This window comes from Anser cygnoides, chromosome 8, assembly GCF_040182565.1.
Source record: "Anser cygnoides isolate HZ-2024a breed goose chromosome 8, Taihu_goose_T2T_genome, whole genome shotgun sequence".
NCBI lineage: Eukaryota > Metazoa > Chordata > Aves > Anseriformes > Anatidae > Anser > Anser cygnoides.
The window spans coordinates 27,039,754-27,061,628 of NC_089880.1; the positions used below are offsets into that span (position 1 = coordinate 27,039,754).

The window sequence follows — 21,875 nt, forward strand, 5'->3', positions numbered from 1 at the left end:
CTGCTTGAGTTTCCATTCGTACAGGGCAGTGAATGCAGACAGCGGCTGTCCTCTAACTGCAAAGCTCCCTGGAAACAGGAGCTCTCTACCTCTCTTGATAGCTTAAGAGTTAGACTAGATCAAATGCCAGACATATCCCCAGGGCAGAAAGATGTGAAGACTTTGTTTGCACAAACATTAGGTGTTACAGCTTGGAAAACCTGTATCTGCCCAGCTGGAAATTGCGCCCTTAGCCTCTGCTTCAAAAGATTTGTTTTGCCCTCCCCTCACTGCCCTTTTAATTTTAACACTTACATCATGCTGCCAACAAGGAAGACAACATGCAAGTTATCCAGCACAGAGTTCAACAGGTCAGTAACACCCATATAGGTAAAGTTCCACTCTACTTACCAAAGAAGTCTATTTCAGACTTGCGGAAGATTACTGTCTACTTTGTGTACTAACTGTTGACAATTTGCTTTGACTTTTTCCTGTGTTTTTACAATTGCACAAGGTAAATCCTCTCCCATTTTACAGTAATGAATGGATACATTGGAATGCCAGCCATTACCCTAACAATGGAATTCAAGAGTATTCATTGACATGTTATGGAATTCCAAAAAGACATGTCTTGAATTGCCAATGTTTTGAACACATAAGTTACTTTTCTCATTTTATCCTTTTGTATATTAGCCCTGTTCCCTCTATATCATCATCTAATCATCTAAAAATACCACTCTATCGGTATAGCAAAACACGAGGTAGCACATGCCATGCATTTGAAGATTCAGGCTAAAGCATTCCAATACTGAAGTTGTAGTTTTGCTAAAAATTCAAATTCTGAAACAGTGAATTTTAAATTTCAGTAGCTAAATGAAACTGTTGAGAATCTAGTGGGGAAACAACAGTAGGCAACATCGTTCTGCAAGCTGATGTTATTTATGCAAAGAAGCGACATACAGCTGGAGTGTCAGGTGGCAAAGGATGGCATGGAAGTCCACAAACCAAAAAAAACGTTATGCCCAATACTGAGATCTAACAACAGATTTTAAGTATTAAGCAGAAGGGTTAGCATTCTTTGTCACAACAGATTTCCTGGCTTAAAGTCCTCGGTGCTGAAGCATACAGCTTTCTAGACAACTCAAGTCAACTCAGTATGTCAGGTCCTTTATTAAGCACTTTTATCACCACTTTATTCCATGTCAATACTTGGCAGTGATATAACAGATCTTTAACATTAATCACCAGCACATGCCACTGATACAATTTCTAATTAAAAGTTACCTTGCATTGGAAATGGCCAATTTGTCTGCTAGACGTTAGATAATCTCTTACATAAAGAGTGCAACGGTCTGCTGTGAATTCAATGAACTTTTACGTGACATAACCTCATAATACAGTAAATTAGACAAAGATGGTGAGGATATCAAGTTATTCAAGATGAATAGCAATTGTTTTCAGTTTCATGATAGAATCAAATGGACAGGGACTTGGAAAAAAAAGGACATTCTGCAGAGGGTGTCAAATGGCCTCAAGAATATGTATTAACCTGATTAAATTAATGAAGGTATTATATCACCTAATCCAACTGATACACCATTAAAAGACAACAAGAAAAAAAGATTTGGGTCCACTTAGATGAGTAATATTTAAATCTATCATTGCTGTAGCAAAAAAAAATAAATAAATCAAAGAATCAAAGACAGATGTAAAACAGTTGCTGGAACTCCAGAACCTCTGACCAAGCAGTCTATGTCCAGACCTTGACATGAAGGAGGCATTATGCTGACAGACATATTGAAAAGGATACACGCTGGGTCAAACTAAAGATCTGCCAAACCATACGAATCTGCTTTATGTTGCCAGCAGCCAGTAGGAGATGCATACATATCATGACAAATGAATCCTAGACACGTAAACATTTGGGCACTGCAAGCTTTGTGCAGGCAAAAATCCTTGGGCAAAAGTAGCCTGAATTTTTCTTTGAAGCTGCCTCAACTCCTAACGAAGCAAGTGACAGATGGGATTAATGTGCACTTCAGCTAACCACCAGATTCAAGCAATTTGATTCTCTGAAAATTAACCACCTCCCATCAGACTACAAACAGAACACCTTGTATCGTTCACATTACATTTACATTTTATTTTACAGCTCACAGCACCCTTTTGAAAAAACAGGCCAACATTTCACACTTATGTACTTAAATTTTATTTCTTCATAATTACAGGCTATTGTTAGAATTTTTAAACAAAAGTCTATAAATAGAGGCTAATCCCACCTGAACAAGTTTCTTTAAAAAAAAACAGATAAAACTTCATAAGTAATGCCATTTAGCTCACAGCAGTGGTTTGTTGGTAGTCTGAGTAAAAGTACTATAGTCAGAGTCAGTAACATGAAATGTAACATCGAATGACTCAAAACTTTAAATTCCATAAAGGAAAGCAGGAATATATATATATAATATATACATAATAATATTGTGTTGGTCCACTGAGTATACATTTTTAACAAAAGATAAGAAACTATGTAATCCAGTTAAGCATATGATTTGCAAGATTAGTGTACACTCATTACAAAGATGTATAGATAAGTTATAACGATTTAATCCTTGCAAAATTTTAAGTTACCTTTTTGAGCAGGTGGTTAAATGCTCATTTCCCAGTGCAAAAGAAAAAACATCTCAGTCTGGTTACTCATTTTCCTGAAAAATTGAAAACTACCAAACTCTTTCAACAGCAGCATTGATAGGTAATAGGAAGAGCTTAAATATACTGAAGCATGGCTGAGTTCTCCCCTCCTACTCAGTGCTGTGCGTTGAAACTTCTCCATTTTCTCAACAGAAATACCACAAGTTAAAAGTGCAAAAAAAAAAAAAAAAATCTCTTGATGCTTATGCTGTTGTCATCCATTTGTCTAAGATAGGGCAAAAGATTATTCTTTTTGGAATTTTAATGAAATTGATTCTCCAGAATGGAGTTGTTTCCAAAGTGAACAATAAGTTATTTTCATTAAGTTATTTCCATTAACATTCTATCAATCCTACTCAGTGACCACAAAGAAATTCAGTTTAAGGTGCAACTATCAGTTGGCATTCAATAAATTATACATACAGGAAAAAAAAATGTGGTTTAAAAAAAAAAAATCAGACTACATGTTTTCTTTCTATTCTCAATCCCATTTCAATTTATCACCTTGCCAGTTCAGCTGCGTATTTCACAGGCAAAACTGGCTCAAATAGCTGTGGGTTCTTGTAATTTGACAGTCATCTTGGCCAACAGCAAATGCACATGAATCTTCCGTTAATTTCTTTATAAAACAAAATAACTGGTCTTAAAACCTATGGCCATGCAAGAAAAGCATTAAAGGTTTCAGTAAGACACACACATGTTTTTTTTTTTAAACTTAGACTCTATGAAGATTGTTATTGCAAGTCCAAACATAGAATCTTCAATGAAGAGAAAAATCTATATGCATACATATAAAATGAAGCACTCCACAACTCTGGCATTACTAATATCTTTAGAAGAAGGATAAAAGGTTTCAAATGGCTAACTGCTTGACGGGAGACAGCCAGCCATGGCAAAATAATTGCTATGTTCACTTTATGCTCAATTACCAACTGCTGACAGATTACAGTCAAACTACAATCTCATTTGCTGCATTTAAAACTGATTTGCTTACAACTGGGAAAAGTTCCTTGTTCTCCTGAAAACTTGAGCGGAATTGAATGCTAAAATCAAGTTATTCAAACAAAAACAAACAAACAAAAGGATTGAATTTAGCAGAAACATTCACACCACTTTCAGAAGTTTAAAACCTTCCTTATTTTCCTGTATATACGTATCTTCTGATTAACATTTAAATAGGTTAGGTATTCAGGAATAGGGACAAAAACAGTTGACATAAGACAAATCTTATTCTAAGCTTCATGCTTCTGATATTTCAGATTTACTGAGTGCAATAGCCAGTTCCAAGTCTTCTTGCTCTTGCTGTTTTAGTCTTGCCAATCTTTCTTTCTCTTCTCTCTCACTTTCCCTCTTAGCCCATTCAATCATGTCTTCCTCAGTAGAATACTGCATTTTAAAAGACAAAATAACCAGATTAATAATACAATAACAAATCCTGTTCTTGGTTTAAGTGACAGTTACAGTTTTTCAAAATACTGGACACACTCTAGTCCTCAAATTATTTGTGTTTTATTCTCAGCATGCTATTACTATTAGCTTAGCTCAAGGTTTAACCATCAAGAAATGCACTGAAGATATCCTATTGCTGTATTATTTTATTATATTTTTTTTTAAAACGAAATACACTGTGTTTCAAAATTCAGTATTAAGTTTCTAAACAGTTACTGGAGAAACAAGTGCTATAATTTAAATGCAAACCGATTTGGATAAAAGCCAGCCTATACAAGAAAAAAATTTGAATAAATTAGGAGAACATATTGCAAAATAAACCCATATCCCAGCACTATGGAACATCCTGATGAATCCTACTTTCATTAGGGATGATTATTCCAGATGACAGTGACTGTAAAAGTTAGCTGTAGAACGACTCTTTATTTGTGCAGCTGAAAAACACTTCTGCCAAGAAGCAGCAGAATATTAAGGTAACTGTACAGTTAGAAGCCTAGCAATAACACAGAGAAAGGTGAGTGTGACGCAAGGAAAAGAAAAACCAGATTCATTCTACATACTTAGACGAGAACAGTATGTGAATTGAATCGCTGTGGTACAATGATTGTAAGTCAGAAACAGTTAGGGTATTATCATAAAACACAAAAGATTATGCTAAAGTTTGTTTCTATTCAGCATGCAGGAAAGCTAAGAGGTAGGTGAAGCCGGCGTCTTCATGAATGTCCCAGTGTTAAGTCCTAAAAGGTTATCACTATATACTACAGTTAGTTTCTGCTTTTGCACTGCTTCTTTAAGGAATAAACATAGAAAAGCTCGAGTTTTCTCCATAGGTTACTTAGTGTTTTCGGTAATTGCAGATGGAAAAGAATGCTTTTTCCTCTATGAAAATAATGAACATTTGTCTTTCCCCTCCACATTTCACATTCTCTCCTCTGAACTAGCTTCTCAATCCCTTTAGCTAGTTAAAGTGATCAATAATATGTCAGAAATTGTCATGCTATAAGACACATCAACCAGTGCAAGACAATTTTGAGAGCCTGTCAATCCTCAGTTTACTTCAATTAAGCAAATAGTTTATTATGCCTGAAAATAATAAAAGCAATTCCATTACTGTGAATGCAAATTGCATTTAACAGATATCAAGCTTGAAAGTGAAATAATGCCTTCCAAAACTCCTATTTGCAAAAACTCTAAATAAATAAATAAATAAAGGCATGCACAAACCTTTAGATTTGCTTCTACTGCTTGGACACCACGACTTCTATGAAATGGATTCTGGTTATAAAGAGACACTTACTACTTTTCACTGCATCATACATAAGGTCTGGAATTCAGCAGCCATTCAAAACTCGCCCAGTTAGATCTCATTAACATACACCACTACGAGGCTGTTTATCAATATTTCAGTCATATTTCAATATTATGACTAAACAGTTCAGTGACAAAATTGAAGTCACACCTTTGGTTGTATCTTTAACAAGATAAATAACAGTGTGCTTTATATAGATTTATATTTTATATCTGCTACATGCATTGATAAAACTAGTAATTCTGAGAACATGTATTTAAAATGTCCTATCTTCTAAAGGTTACGAGGCCTTCATGAGAAAAGCCTCATAAACTCACAAAGGCAATACAACTTAAACATTAACTACATCATTCTGCAGTGTTTTACTTTAGGACAGCCTCAGTTATAAAGTAAAAATAAATACAGTTTTAACTGGAAGCGATATCCCCTTTGTATGTGGGATATGTTTCAATCTTTTTAATTAGACTGAAGACTTCAGTGTGAACAATTCAAAGCTGTCAGTATACTGAAACAAATGTAAAAATTGTTTACTCACAGTACTGAAGTTTGCAAAATTGTTGGGGTCAGCCTCTTTACTGACGCTGGTGGGAGCAAATGGATCACAGAATAGATCTGCTTCTTGTTCTTTGGGAATGTCTGGGGTGGGGAAAGGCTGAAATGGATCGCTCGGTTTAAAGGAATCTGAAGAGTCTATTTGATTGATAGGTCTTTTCCCTTAGATTAAAATGAATTTGAAATGAATTTAAGATAGCAGGTAATAACATGCCAAAAATAGTTAAAAAAAATCCAAAGCTACTTGGAATGCAACCTCTTCTGGAAAATTAGTGGAGTTGTAATGAATTCAGAGGAAGGGTTGCCAGTTTAAAAAATGAGGGTACGGTCCACAGTTTGTTAAAGCATTATCTGATCAAAACGGAACACATATATGTTAATGATTCAAAAGCACAATTATGTACTGATGTAACAGTATTTGGGGAAGTGAATTTTTAAGTCTTGAAGCCCTATTCTCTTAGCACAGTTATTATTCTTCTGTTTATAAACTGTCCATGTTAATTCCAGCTTCTTTTTATTATTTGTTTGGATCAAAATAACACAATTTGATTCAGGACAGAAGTATACTTGTATGTCTTCAAAACAGCAAATACGTGTTCTCACTATGCTAACACCTAGAATTTCTGTAGTTTTTAAACTAAGAAAATGAAGCCATACAGCAATCACAAGCTATTTTGTTAATCCTTGCCTAAGTAGCTGCAGATAGAACAGAACCAGACATGAGCCCCCCCTTTTTCTTTTTTCATCTTAACCCCAGTCAACTTACAACACCTTTCAGGTCATTAACCCAAATCCTTCCAAGACCAGTTGAGCTAAATTTCTTCCCACCATTCTTTCCAGATGTTACTACTTACAGAAAAGGTTTCATTGCAGTTTTTTTGAATTTTTGAACATCCAGAAAAAATATTTCTGTAGCAAAAGTATACTTCATATTCTTACAAATGTTAATCCTACCTCCAAACCCACCCAAAAAATCATGAAATGGGAGCACTTATCAGTATCTGGAAAGCCGGCAGATTTCAGAGACAAGCAAATAACCCTTCTGCACACTTCCCAGTATCATGTAGAATTAAAAGGACAGGCAGTTCCTCTAAAAGCATTTTCTTGTTTTGTATTAGACCAAGAGATTTACGAAAAACAAATACACTTAACTATCTCAATTTATGACTTACGTAAAGAAAGTTATTGGGAATGGTTATCAAGGTACCCACAGTATCATTTTTAGTATGTGCAAACCAAAACAGGCTATTTTTCTAGTCATCTATCAATAATGGTGCTGTTGCTCTGCCACTCGGTGCTTGCATTCTAAAAGCACATCTCTACGCCACTTTGTAGGCACTTCCCAAAGAGTGAAGTCAGAAGTCTCCACACCCCCTTTTGAGGGGCCTCCATAAAACAAAACACTATAAAACATCCAAATTATAACGACTAGTCAACTGTTCTAACATTATTTACAATTCAACTGATTATTTACAAGGCACGAGCCAGATCTCCTAATGGCAACATTAGAAATTAAGACCTGTTTTTAAACTTATTATTAAATACTCCTACAATTACTGTGCTCCCTACTTTTGAGGGAAAAAGATGAATACATATTTAATTTTTCCGAATACCTTAAGATTCAACCATATAATGTAATAGTGAAAAAAAATATGATGCAGTAGATTTTTTAAAGAGAATGAAACAAAGGATGTAAAGTTAAAAAAGAACACTGATGTATTTTCCAATTTCCTATTGAAAGTACGTAGTGTGTTTTAACCTTGTTATAACCATAACTTGTTGTAACCATAAGAAGAAGGTGTTATCTTTGACAATCATGGTGTTTTCTGGAAAAGAATGGTTTGTGTCATGGATCAGACCAGAGGATTCAGTTATCACTGAACAGAAAACAGCCTGGGTTTATTACTATTACATTGGCTAGATTCACTACTACGGACCTCGCAAGGCCATCTGGAAAACATTTAATCTGAACATCTGAGGCAGTCATGTTATCCCTAGTTAATTCATTTTACTCCAGCCATGTAAGCACTAAATAGTTTTAATATTTCTTTAAAGACAGAATTAAAACCAGAGGTTTTGCAATGGGTAAAATACAATGAATTCTCACTTGAAACATAATTTAGTGCACTATTCGGTCTGTCACATTAGCAACCATTTAATCTGTAGCCACTCTGTGTTCTTGCAGATATGCGTAACAACTCTATATTCTCCCATTTTCTAAATCCTTTTTCTCATCCCCCCTTCAAAAATCAAAACAACCACCAAAAAACTAAAGGTCTGATCCTAAATGCCACACAAAATTTAACTCTGAGGAAAACAACAACAGATCAGGAACAGACTTGTTCTATACCTTCCTCATTCATTCTTAGTTCAGTGTATTTCACCATCCCCTCGCAATTGTCGTACTTGTAATTGTGTATGAAGAATCTAATTGTTAACAGCATCTCAGTTTCAGCTCTTACCAGGTGGTGGTGGACAGGGCCTCGTGGGAGTTCCTGTTTTAGGGGGCAATGCAGGAGGAACATCCTCATTTTTGGATGGTGGTTCTTCAAATAAGTTTTTAGTTATGACCACATTGTTGCCGGAACCTGATGTGGAAGAGCTAAAAGGATCCTCGGTGCTGGCCTTCAACAAAGAAAACAGTAACATAGACACTTTCAGTGCAATTCTACTAATCCTTTCCTTTTTTTTTTTCCAATACTACAATATTTATTTAGAAGTGAAAGTTTGGACTAATACAAAAATACTTTTGTTTGTTTTAAAAACATAATCCAACTATTCCAGGAGATACTAAAACCCCACACTGATGAAAATTACAGAAAAATCAGGAATGGTTAGTGTGTACAGCAATAAGAAGTTGAGTACAGTTATAGGTGCAAGAGTAACATTTTTGCTGTTACATTCAGCAGATTTTCAAGAAAAAAAATCACTTCAAATACAGAGAAAACACAAAACACAAAACTTTGCATTCTTCACAGTGACACTGCAAGATATTTTACTGTTAAAAACTCTTTTTCAAGGAAGTTAGCCATTATAAATTATTACTAGTGGCAAAACTGTAACAATAAAAGCATCAGAAGAGAGAGTATGTTTTGTCTTGTCACCGTAGAGTTCTATGCATTTTCTGAGTGACAGTTGTTCCACATTACCTTTGACAGTGTGCTGAAGTCAGCAAAACCGCTTCCAAAGGATTCGTTTCCAAACAGAGAGGCAAAGGGGTCTGTAGCTAAATACACACAAATCAAGCAAACAGAACGGGATTATAAATTAAACATTGAAAAGAACATCGAAAGATCCCACAACAAAAAAAGCAGCTGTTACTTATCTTGCAGTATAGACTAAGTCAAGTGAAATATTTAATGAGGTGGACACTTACTATTTAAGAAGTTTTTACAAGAACTAAATATTAACAACTGACTAAGAATAGTAATTTTCCTGAACAGGTTTAGCCGAGATATACCTATATACACAGACACGTATTTTGTGTGTGCATCTGTGGCTGTGTACACACATGAATATGACCACAAACAAGAGCTCACTTCCAACTGTAAGCCCATTTGTGGAATAAATTTTTTAAACCTTGTATGATCTCAATCTGTAATTCAACAGTACAATTCATTCTTATGTGCCACAAAACAAGTAAAAAGTGCTGTTCTATTGTAAAGCAAGAAATACACCATCTTTACCAATACTCAGTTCTGTGTCTCCAGAGAAGTGTGTTTTTCTTCCTAAAATTAAATATGTTTACAATACAGAAGTACATGGATTTGTCTCTTGGATTTAAGTATTTCTCAGTAAAACTTGGGAAGAGAGACTAGAAACAAAAATAAGCAAAAGCAAGTAAAGTAAGTTTGATGTGTATAGTCTACTTTTACCTAGATCATTTGATGTAGTAACAGTTGTTCCACCAGGAGCAAAAGGATCATTTTTCTTCAATGTCTCCGTCTAAAATAAAAAAAACTAACTTTAGAAGGAAATGTGGTTTTCAGCTTAAAGAAGTCCTCATACTAAGAATACAATCAAAATTTATTTCAGTTAAAATGTTAATCCAGCATCAAAAAAAGTTAGTCAAAAAAAAGTGAAATATACCGTTTTCTTCATAAAGATATTACTACAGGATGTCAGTAACACAAAGGTGCAGTAAAGCATTTAGGATGAATGCAACTTCAGAAATACAATTCTCTCAAGAACCGACTGCTACAGACTGTGAATCCCACACTACAGCTCTGACCACTTTTTTTTTTTTTTTGCTCCTCTATACTTCTCATTGTCAGATTGTAGTATGACCAAGAATTAGTTATATTAGAATATCGTGACTTGGGAAACAATAGTGTGCAGAGTAAGTATTGAAGGTTGTAGATTTTTTTTTTTTTTTAGGTTGGAGGGGTAGCCTGTAGTGTGTAACATGACCTTGTGAACAGCTAGAAGTCACACCTAGATACCTCTGGAAGAGCACACAATTCAGTAATAATCTCCACATTATGGCAAGGTTTCAGTGAGTCTTATTAAAAAAAAGACCACAAAACCCAAAGCAACATACATCAAGCACAAGCTGACTTCTCAGAGGGGAAAATCCTATACCACATCAGATTTTAAATAAGATATAACATACTTACTGATCCTATAAGCTTTGGAAGCAAAGTAGTCAAATGTCTCAATATAACCTGGTCAGATTAATCTTGGGTTTCCTTCAATGTTTATTAAGTTTCACCAGCTAGCAGTGGAGCTTAGGTCACTATTCTCAAAAGGTTCTAATTTGTGTAGAAATGAAGCTCCACACTGAAACATTTACTTTTTTTCTTTATTTATTTTTATCTGTTCCTATTTCTAGAAAGCAGGACAAAAAAAGAGACAAGACAGAGCCATGGGGTGAGAGGTACCTTTAGCCTACATCACTTCTGAATATCAGCATTTGAAGGCACGTCCGAACACGCAAAATAGTTCATTTTGTCCAAATTATATACAGAAGTAAAAGGTATGCTATCAAAACTTACTGTGGTATTATTACTGTTGCCAGCAGTGGTAAATGGATCAGTGCCTGCAGTCACAAAAGGATCAGTGGAGGATTGTTTGAAAAAACAGTCAGCTGCAAAAGGATCTGAGCCTTTGAAGGGATCACCACCAAAGGGATCTAAAAAGTAAACATCTCGTTACCATTTCTGCTAGCTTTATTTAGCTTGGTGTTTTAAAAATGAAACATTATATTGCTGCTTTCATACTGCAAGAAGGTGACACATTTAAGTCTAAGGATTTCTGAAGCATCAAATTTATCTGTGAATAATTTGCATTCTGTGGTTCAAAAATTAGACAAGCCAACATCTTCCGCACATGATGAAAACTGGACCGTACCAATGGTTCAGCTCCAGAATCACTTAAGTATATAGTTTCTTTAACCAAACTCCCTTAAAAAGAATTTTAAAAAGAATTTTACAAAATATAATGTTTTTTACCACTCTCCTACCTTCCTCCCCAAGCACAGTTTATCACTCCCCAAGGCACATTGCCTATACAGCCAGTCTCAATAGAGACTACCCATGGCCTTTTTCAGCCTAAAAGTGGTAACACTTTTCCCCACATACTGTTCTACTAGGAATCCTTAACAAAAAAAAAAAAAAAGACATATTAGAAGTTACAAAGTTGCTTACCAATTTTCCCAAAGGGATCATCTTTGAAGGGATCACCTGTTTAAAGAAAAAAAGTGACTTGTAGCTTTTTAATCAGAAAGCATGTACTGAGTCACAGTCTTCTGGATACAACATCACTTCTAGAGCTAAAGTTTCACAATCACAGAATGGTTTGGGTTGGAAGGGACCTTAAAGATCATCTAATTCCAAGCCCCCTGCCATGAGTAGGGACACCTTCCACCAGACCAGGTTGCTCAAAGTCCCATCCAACCTGGCCTTGAACACCTCCAGGGATAGGGTATCCACAGCTGCTCCAGGCAGCCTGTTCCAGGGCCTCACCACCCTCATGGGAAAGAATTTCTTCCTAACATCTAATCTAAATCTACACTCTTGCAGTTTAAAGCCATTATCCCTTGTCTTATCACTACATGCCCTTGTAAAAAGTCCCTCTCTAGCTGTCTGATAGGTCCCTGTTAGGTACTGAGAGGCCACGATGAGGTCTCCCTGGAGCCTTGTTTCTCTGGGCTGAACAACCCCAATTCCCGCAGCCTGTCCTCATATAGGAGAGGTGCTCCAGCCCTCTGATCATCCTTGGATGATGATCTGGGCTCACTCCAATAGGTCAGTGTTCTTCTTGTGTTGGGGAGCTGGATATAGGTGCGAGAGGAGAGTGAGGGGGAGAATCACCTCCCTTTTATGCAGCCCAGAATAGGGTTGGCTTTCTGGGCTGCAAGCGCACTCTGCTCATGTTGAGCTTCTCATCAACCAACAACCCCAAGTCCTTCTCCTCAGGGCTGCTCTCAATCCATTCTATCCATTTCTCACACTCAGAAGAATAATTTCAGTGTTTTCAGAGGAGCTACAAGAGCTGGTAATAGACAAAGCAAATATTCATCACGTAGCTTATTACCAACATGAAGCACACAAAAGCAGCCGTCTCTCAAAGATGCCCCTTTGTTGGCTATTATGAGTTATCCACATTGTGCAGTATTTACCGCCACAGTAATCCAAGCTAACCACTGACAGCAGCCTAGTCTTAGTTTTGGTAATTCTCACAGCACCATGGATGGCCGCTCTTAAGCGTTCCTTTCTGTACTAGATGCACGGTTCCAATTGCATCAATTTACTCCCTCATTTCATGTATGTACGGTCTCTTAGCTGCAGGTAACTACCCCTAAACATACTGATCACACAAAGTCCAAAAGGTTGACTACCAGCAGACATACCTTCTCCTCTGAAAGAAAGGTTGTCATATCCTGTAAGTAAGACCACTTCAGTATAAACAAAAAAAGAAATTATATCTACAAGGCAACATTGAAGCTGTTTTAAATTAGTTTAATTTACTCATTTAAATGTATTAAAATCTGCACTGATATTCTTTTAGAAGCCAAGCGATATGAAATAAATTTAGCTTATTCTCCTTCCAAAGCAATCTGAACTAAATTGGTTAGACCATGTTGACTCCAAAAGCCTGTCAAATCATATTAACGTAGCTGAAAGCATCTGCTTCAACTGCTAATCCAAATTAGCTCCCCTTCTCCCATACTCCAAGTGTCTCCATAGATCACAGACAGATCACTCTTTCCAACATGAAAAAAATCGGAGCAACAGCATTCATAAGTGGCAACTTCTTAAAATAAAGCATGGCACTTCCATAAGATGAACAGATGGTGCAGTTCCACATTACCTTTTTTTGAGTGCCAAACTCACCGTAAGTAGGCCACAGCCATTCACTCTCAGCCACCCACACGCCCCCCACACTACAGCTCGCTGAACCCTCAGTTGATCTGTTTGTGGCTCTGCACTGCAAACTAGATCAGTGACATCACACGTATCACAAGTACACCCACACCTTTAATACCAAAATGCAACCCCCAGGAAAGGAAAAAAAAAAAAAAGGCCCTCAGGAAGACCAGTGAGGGAAAGTTACAATTTTCACAATTAACGAGAAAGTGCAGGATGAATTTGGACGAGACGTGTTCACACAAAACCCATTTCTGCAAATCTGCACTTGGAAAGAAGTTTACTTACTGCCAACAAAAGGGTCAGACTGGAAGAACTCTAAGCTGGCTTCAGAAACTAGATCAGGCAATGGATGAGACTCAGCATCAAATGGATCCTCCTGAAGAACATGAAAGAAGAGAGAGGTATGAAGTTCAAGACACTTATCTTGTCTTCTGTTACCATTTATTAGTTTCTTCAAGCTGAGAGTTTGAATTCTATAGAATTAATCAACAGAGATTCAAAGTATTCCTCAATAAAAATCAACCTGCTATGTAAGATGAATGCTTTCATGACATCATACTCTAAATAAAAACAGTAACAAGTGACATTTTTTATTTCTCTGCTGTTGCATAGCCATCACGTAAGTGACATGATGCAAACCTCAAACAATTTAACTAGGTTATGTTTTGTTGTTTGTTTTGTTGTTGGTGGTTTTTTTTTACATTCATTTTTTCCTCCCTCAGATTTGAACAAACTCACTTTTTTGGTAATAGTTGCAGCTGGGATCTCTTTCTCTTCTTCCACAACAGCAGCTGTTGTTTCAGGACTATTCCTTGCCTATGTAAGGATAAAAGCAATTCAGTATAAATAAATGGAAGACTACACTACATGTACTATTTTAAGTATCACATAGCTGTAAGAATATGTTAAAAGATACCTCAGTAGGTTCATAGCTATAACAGAACATACTGAAGTGTTCCATAAACCCTGTGAAAGTTATTAAAAAAAAATCAGAAAACTACTGAGACAAAGACGGACATTTAGAAAGCAAGAGATCTTTAGATATTCTGTCCTATTTCTCATTCCATTTCTGTTGCGCCACTGGAAAACAGCTGCTCTTCTTTAACATTAATTCTCTTCTTCAATTTAAGACATTTTGCTTTGGAAACAAATGCACAAAAATTTTTGTTGCTACTTTCCAGCCAAGCTAACATTGCCTCTTTTTCTGCTTATCAACTTTCAGATCCCTGAAATACTCCCTCAGAATAACATCCTGAAAGTTCACTTGTACAAGTGTTTAAAAACAAAACATAATCAATCTTAATATATATTTACATTTATTTTAACTTCACAGCTGCATTGCATTACGATCAAGCAGGCAAAACACTTTACTCACTGGAGATGCATTGTTTATTTGTTCTTCTTCTGCTATACTCTCCCTTTCAGCATTCTCATTAAGGTTCGCAGTTTCACTGCTGCTGTTGCTAAGACTAGAATGATCCGCAGTTCCATTAACAAGTACGTTATGTGTCTGAGAGTGCCAGCTAAATTGGTTATTTTCCAATTCTTTTAGCTCAAGAAGTTTTGTTTGCACCTGTAAACAGAAATAAATGTACATGTATTGTACAGCAGCCTACAAAAGCTAGAATATAACCATACCTTCTTAAATATAAAATGGAAGGACGTATCTAAAATTCTTACTTTCCTTAAGCAAGTATAATAAAATCATGTTATTTCAAAGGGTGATATTTGAGAAAGCAGTACAAATCAGATCTAGAAGATATATAACACGGTTGAAAGAGACCTGAGAACCTTCTGCCGAGGAAGCAGACCATATTGCTGGCAATCACTGGAAACATCAAGACTTGTTCCCTTTTTTCCCACTCAAACTCACAAGAAGAGTTGCAAAGCTTTTTTTTTTTTTCCTTTTAAATTACTCATTTGAAATTGCCTTAAACTCCATAAATTAAAAAGGCTGCTTAAAAAGAATTCTCATCTTCCAAAGAAAATTACAAATTCATTATCTTCTCTCACATGACTTTTGACGTCTACAGAATCCATAATATATCTTACTAAGCAGACAGCTACATCCATGTCATTATTTCTACAACGTGCATAATGCAGTACCTCACAGTAAACATCTACAAACAATCTGCAAGTTCTGAAGAAATTACTGAATGTGGCAGATTACGCAGAAGAATGAACACAGTTCAGATATGTAGGTATCTAAATCCCACTGATTTCTACTAGGTCAATCACCTAATAGTGTTTTCCTTGCTTTGCACATCACAAATCAGGTGGCAGCAATGACAACACCAAGGCGTCTTTCAAATACACTGATCTCAGATCAACCATTAGATACCCTTGCCTAAAGCATCAGGGGACCTCTTGTTCATTTTTTCTGAGCTAAGAGCAATGAACTTAGGAGTATTTATATAAAACAAGCCTACAACAAATACAGGTTTTTAGTACAGTCAGGCATAACCAGTCACTTACATAATTGCATCATATCCATTAATCACAATCATCTCTTGCTATGATTATTAGTTAATAATATTGAAATAGCACTACCTTCTTTCTACCTCTGATAAAACAACATCCATTTTTTACTCCTCAGTTTCTAAAAGTCATTCATAATTTTTATACTTGGTTTTCTGTATGTCATAAGCCCCTTCAACAGAAGAAAGTGCCCTAGCAGTGGAAGTCTTAAAAAAAAAAAAAAGACTTAAGAAGTTAGACATGAAGCACGTGAAGGAACTGATCCAGAAGTCAGCCATATCTAGGGTTCAAAGTTAATAGAAAGGCTTTGTTTTCAACTTGATAATGACATGGCTCTGGCTCACATTAGCAGACTGCGGGCATGTGAGAGAAGAATGGTAACGAAAGGGTGCTCAAGCTAAACATCACTGAAGTAATAAATTATTGATCGCACATACAAAGCGCAGTTCTGTGCTCAAAATCAGTACAGCAACCTCTCTGTTTCTCAGTATCTAGTCTCAATACAATTTTTCCTTACGTTCACTTTACTTTCCTCCTTCAAAAATACACTATGTCATTAATAATGTTATACCAGCATCGCATCAATTAAAGAATAGCAAGACCATGCCCCAGGCCATGGCTAAAGACAAAAACTTAAATTCCCTACACATCTAGTAGGGAATCTAAAGAGGCACTAGCCATTTGTTATTCATTACATTAAGAGAAATTATTCACGAAGTATAATAAATTCCCCTTTTATTATCAAAACTTGGAGAAATATCATTAAATACCTTGAGCAACTTGAGTCAGCCTCTAAGAATCCTAACTACCATACAGACGTAGCCTGTGCAAGCAGTGGAAAGACATGAGCAAACAGTGAAGAAAAAAAAAAAACAAGTGCCTTCCCCTTATGAAAAAACACTAAAGGTTGTCAGCTGAAACATTTTGGGTTTTGTTCCTTTGTTTTTTTTTTTCCCCCTCATCTTTTCACACTGCCTTACTGAATTGATTTCCTGTTGTGAATCCTGCAGATGTTGCTGAAGAGGTCCCAGCTGTGCTTTGCCAGACTCTATGCAATGCTCAAGCTCTGCAGTTTCTTGCTGCAGACGACTCAGCTCCTCTTGAGCTTTGGTCAGTTCATCTTCATACGCTGAAATCTTTGACTCCTGGCTCGTTATTTCAGCCTTCAGCATGGCAATCTAATGCATAAACAAGTATTTCAAAGCCAAATTAAAACAAAACAAAAAAAAACACCCACACACCTCCAAACATGTCCAGCAAATATTATTTATGACCAGAAAAGGTATGAAACCTCTATTGCAGATATTATAGATCATACCTGAACAAGAGGTTAACTCACCATTGGTCTCAATGAGATCGTACTATTCAAGCTGTTCTCCTACCCAACACCAGTATTTCTAATATTGAAGATAACATTTTAGACAGCAAAGAAATACTAAAGATTTATATTAGAAAAAATCCACTTTTTTTTTCAAACTCTCAAGAAATCAGTCCCATTAATTACTCCTTCTAATTTCACTTATATTGCATTATAAATTTGCAGCATTTGTTTGCATACAGCCTTATTTTAGTGAGATACATGTAGCATCGGTGTGCCACCAAATATCACAAACATTGCTGAAATCAGAGATGTATCTCCTATTCTCTATTGTTCACAAAATCCTGAAACTCGTGCTGATTATTCTTTAAATTTTTTTCTCCTTCCCCAACAGCTGCAACACACTGCATGGCTACGTTCTTCAAAAAGAGGCATTTTCTCTGTCAAGGGCCTTGGCCACTAGACCTTACCAAATGGGCCTCCTCTGCACACTTCTGCCTGATATCATTAAGTTGCTCTTCCAACTTGGCCTTCTGCTCATCAAGATCATTAAGGATTTCCTGGGCTTCCTGCTTCTGAGCTTGCAGCTTCTGCAGATTATTGCTCTCCCGCTTTACTTCGTCTTGTAGATCCTGTAATAAAAAAAGATTTGCTCTGTATTTGTTCCCCACTCCTTCTTACCACTAAATTCTAAAGTGTAAATTGAGGTAATGATTGGTCAGATTTCAGAGTATCAATAAGTTATCTTTCAAAGACTAGTATTCAGGCAAGCAAATATTCTCGTTTTAATTCTAAGACAAAAATAACCACGTTATTTGCTTTTTTTTTCTTTGTAAAAATAATCTCACTGCAATATTGAAGACCACACCTCCACACAGAGATTAAGTGTTTTACTCCCAGGGAGGGAGGGTTCTATTTCAAATCTGTAAGTTGTATTTGTTTAGCCTATGTTATCTCTCTCTGGTATCTTAGGAATATATTTTAACAAGTTCCTTAACAACAGAAATCCTTTATTCTGCTCCTCTCCCCTTTGAAATACCCATTCCAAAATACAAACTCGCTTTATTAGCATGGTAAAGAAGAAAACCAGTGCCTTATTAACTGAAATGCACTTCCTTCAGTATCTTCCCAAACTCCTATTTTTTGCACAAATCAACCAAAATTTTGTTTTCAGGTAACAGTACTTGTAAGAAATGAACATTCCACATGTGAAAATATGATATCTTTTAATTTAAGAAACAGCTGTAGTTATGTATCTTGCATTTCAAAGACATTAAGTAGCATCATACGATAATTAGTTCACTTTTGAGCAACAGCAATGTTTAGACTTGGTTATTTAATGGTTAAACTGCAGAGATAACATTGAAAAGAAAAATCAAGACAAGAATTTTGAAAGAAGAAAGAACTGTCAAAGTCAAGAGGAAGAGGTAATACAGGGAGATCAAAAAAAGATTAATACAAAAGTATTAGATGAAAAGATTGCAGCCTTTCCAAGAAAATATGGTAATTGAAAGAAGAATTGTATACAACACTAAAGAAAGAACAGAGATGAAGGAAAATCAATGACACTAAGAAAACAAGCTGACATGAATTTCTGATTAGATCATGCATGTGTGTGCTGTTCTAAGCTCAGATCCCGTTGTCATTTTCAGGTGATTTTTATTTATTTATTTTTATTCTGTGGATGAGACAGTTAATCCACATGTGTTAACACCTCCAGATAATCAGGACAAAAAAAAAAACAAAAAACTGAGAGGAACAGAAAGGCAGTCAGATGCTAGACAAGTGGGGAACCTCAAGACAACTGGAAAAAAAAAAACAAAAAACTGAGAGGAACAGAAAGGCAGTCAGATGCTAGACAAGTGGGGAACCTCAAGACAACTGGAAGACTACCTAAAGAAGCTTCATAGATGCATTTACAAAAAAAAGTTCAAAAATCAATGTCTCAAGTTAAGTAAAAGGATTAATAGCTACACAACTGATGTACAGCAGTCAGAGTAGATGACTTACTAGTTATTTCTGATTTATGGAAGACATACCAACACGCACAAAAGGCTCTGACAGCAGCTAGCAACTTGGATAATTGGCAAACTGTTCTGATGCATTTGTTTTTCACATCACTTTGAAAAGCAAATAGCAGCTGACACACAACATAAGCAACCAGGGCGAGAGGGGGTGGATCTGGAGGTGGAGGTAACACCTTAAAGAGATTTCAGTCTCTTTTCCTCTAAAGGAAGCAAACACTCACATACACACAAGCTAAATATAGATCACCTCCAACCTTGCTACTGCTTCTTGAATCCCAGTATCTGTCCTAGCCATAGCAGGAGAGGAGCAGCTCTGAAAAGGCCTGACTAAGGCTGTTACCTCCCAGAAGTGGGAGAAAAAAAAATAAAAAAACAAATAATAAACAAAACCACAATCACATGGCCACTCCAAAAGTAAAGGCGGAGTGGACACGATACACAGAACTGGTGTGATTCTCAAACATCTTCATGAAGTAAACTAGGCCCCAACCCAAGCACTGAATTTTGCACACACTGTTTTAATTTAACAAATGTTTTAATGTAGGACCTCATTCAGTGCTTGATGTTTCTCCTATTGAAGGTGTTTTTTGAAGTTTAATTGAAGCCCAGTTTACTTCATGAAGATCTGGGTATTACCCGTTAGTATAACACATTTTTGAGTACAAACTGGTATTTTTATTGGTAATCCTTGTGTTAGGTTTATGATCCTTGTAACTCTCCATTGTAGTGGCGGACAAGGAAATGAGTAGAGATCTGTATTTCCACAGGCAGACAACAGATTTAATAGCTTGCCAGTCTTGTACTTAACAAGAATAAGGAAAATCCAACGCTGGGGGGGGATACTCAGAGAAAAAAAAAAAATCTGTTTATGAAAACTCAGGCCAACAAAGAAATCAAAAGGCTAAAAGAAAAGGCCAGAAACATTCCAGACTGCTTGGAAGTCCCAAAATACTTTTACCTTTTTTCGTCTAGAAACAGCATTGCACATGCAGATACATTTTCTTTCCTCCATAGATGTGAACTTGTATTAACTAACCTTTGTTCAGGAGTTGCATGCATTTGTTCTAAAAATCTCTTTACAAAGTTTCAGTGTTCCATTTAAAATGGGAAACAAACCTTTTGACTTCATGTCAATAAAATTCTAAGGAACACAAACATTGTTGCGAAAGCCAGGAGAATCACCACTTATTTCAGAGTCCTTGCAGGTAGACTGGTAAACCATACACATGTGAAGTGCTCGACAGAGGATCTGAGTCTTGTGAAGGCGGCCAAAAGCCCATGGCTTGAGGCAGTGCCCAGTGCTCCAACCAATACCTGGGTCTAGAAGAGCAGCTTGGTGATCAGATTGCAAGGGGATGCTTTCAAATGTTATTTGAAATGTTATTTGTTATAAACTACACCACAGAATAAATGAGGGAAATGCCTCAGTTTCTCACGATCTTTGCTACTCTGCCCATAGCTTCTTATAAAAAACACATCCATTAATCCTTGCTAAGAGACAACTGATATTTTAATAAAATAAAATTAATTTCCCTCCAACTCTTTTTCCGTTTTTGCCTCTTAGCCTCTATTTACATAGTGTCTAAACTACTTAATAGAGAAAAACAGTTAACCTTTCCTTCCTCCCATACAAATCTGTTCAATCCGTCACAAACCTTGGCTATTCGTGAGCTTATAATTTATGTATGTGGACACAACCCTGGTATCATGAAACCTAGAGTGTGATGCCACTAAATTAGCTTTATCAAAGGTGGCAGATTGGAACACTGTGGAACACTGTGTTTGTGAACACCATCTGAGAAACATCACCATTAGAATAAAAACAGAAGAACATGATGTAAAGAGAACATGATGTAAAGATATTCTTAGTCTGTCACCACTATTCTGTGAAGTTCTAGAAAGTTTCATGAAATATGCAGGTTCTCCAGCATTCAGGAACAAGAAGGAGACCAGAGGTAGGGGGCCACCAGCTCGAATAAATGCTGCAGCCACATCCCATTTGATCCTGATGGTTTCCCATTTTTCTGACAAGCCAGTAATAGATCGTTCCTTCTCTGCAGACTGACAGAACTCTAGCTCTACATTTAACCAGATATAAATAGCTTATGTGATCACTAAGAGGTTAAAGACTTAAGACAGTTGCTTCCAACAGGACTGCTCTGGATACAATGATTTCATTCATTCTGTGATGTTGCTGACTGTCAAACACTACACAATAAACAAGCAGATCACACTAATATTGTTACACTTTAGGCCTTCTAACATTAAAAGTGGGGATTTAATTTAGCTTTGTACAAAGGCACCACAGAGCTCAACCTTCACATGAAGGCAAACGTTCTACAACAAACTAACAAAATCACCCTGTGTGCTCAAACAGAAATGCCCATAAGAATTTTTAACATTGTGAAAAGGTAATCTGCATGGTGAGGAGAGGAATGACGAGCGCATGCACAGACAGAATCACAGACAGGGTCAACTTCTGCATGCGTTCCAGCAGCTGCTGAATCTGGATGCCATTGTGACAAACAGGCCAGCATCTGATTATCTTCTGAGAGGTCAGACTATTAATTATCACCCAGGCTTTAAGGATATTAAATACCCAAGCACAAAAGTCACAATGGTTGTAACACATTGGCTTTCTTCCCTGACCTCCCAACCCCCAAGGCAAAGTAAAATGCAAAAATTTGCATTATTTAGTCTTAATC

The 21,875-nt window shown here is 36.4% G+C and overlaps 1 protein-coding gene across 10 annotated transcripts in view; it reads right to left on the reverse strand.

The window, feature by feature from the left end:
- Positions 1-2,096: 2,096 nt before the first annotated feature.
- Positions 2,097-21,875, reverse strand: part of EPS15 (epidermal growth factor receptor pathway substrate 15) — a 60,976-nt gene continuing 41,197 nt past the window's right edge. For 2 of the 10 annotated variants that reach the window (XM_048062052.2, XM_048062053.2), the window contains exons 14-26: positions 17,614-17,775; positions 16,806-17,003; positions 14,723-14,920; positions 14,086-14,163; positions 13,633-13,723; positions 11,623-11,658; positions 10,972-11,108; positions 9,853-9,922; positions 9,127-9,203; positions 8,440-8,602; positions 5,961-6,139; positions 5,341-5,391; positions 2,097-4,053 (exon numbers count right to left, since the gene is read on the reverse strand). In XM_048062052.2, coding sequence (XP_047918009.1) covers positions 3,907-4,053; positions 5,341-5,391; positions 5,961-6,139; positions 8,440-8,602; positions 9,127-9,203; positions 9,853-9,922; positions 10,972-11,108; positions 11,623-11,658; positions 13,633-13,723; positions 14,086-14,163; positions 14,723-14,920; positions 16,806-17,003; positions 17,614-17,775 — 1,587 coding nt within the window. In that variant the 3' untranslated portion in view covers positions 2,097-3,906. The remainder of the gene's footprint in view (positions 4,054-5,340; positions 5,392-5,960; positions 6,140-8,439; positions 8,603-9,126; positions 9,204-9,852; positions 9,923-10,971; positions 11,109-11,622; positions 11,659-13,632; positions 13,724-14,085; positions 14,164-14,722; positions 14,921-16,805; positions 17,004-17,613; positions 17,776-21,875) is intronic. The other 8 variants (XM_048062061.2, XM_048062060.2, XM_048062056.2 and 5 more) reach the window with 8 other exon arrangements.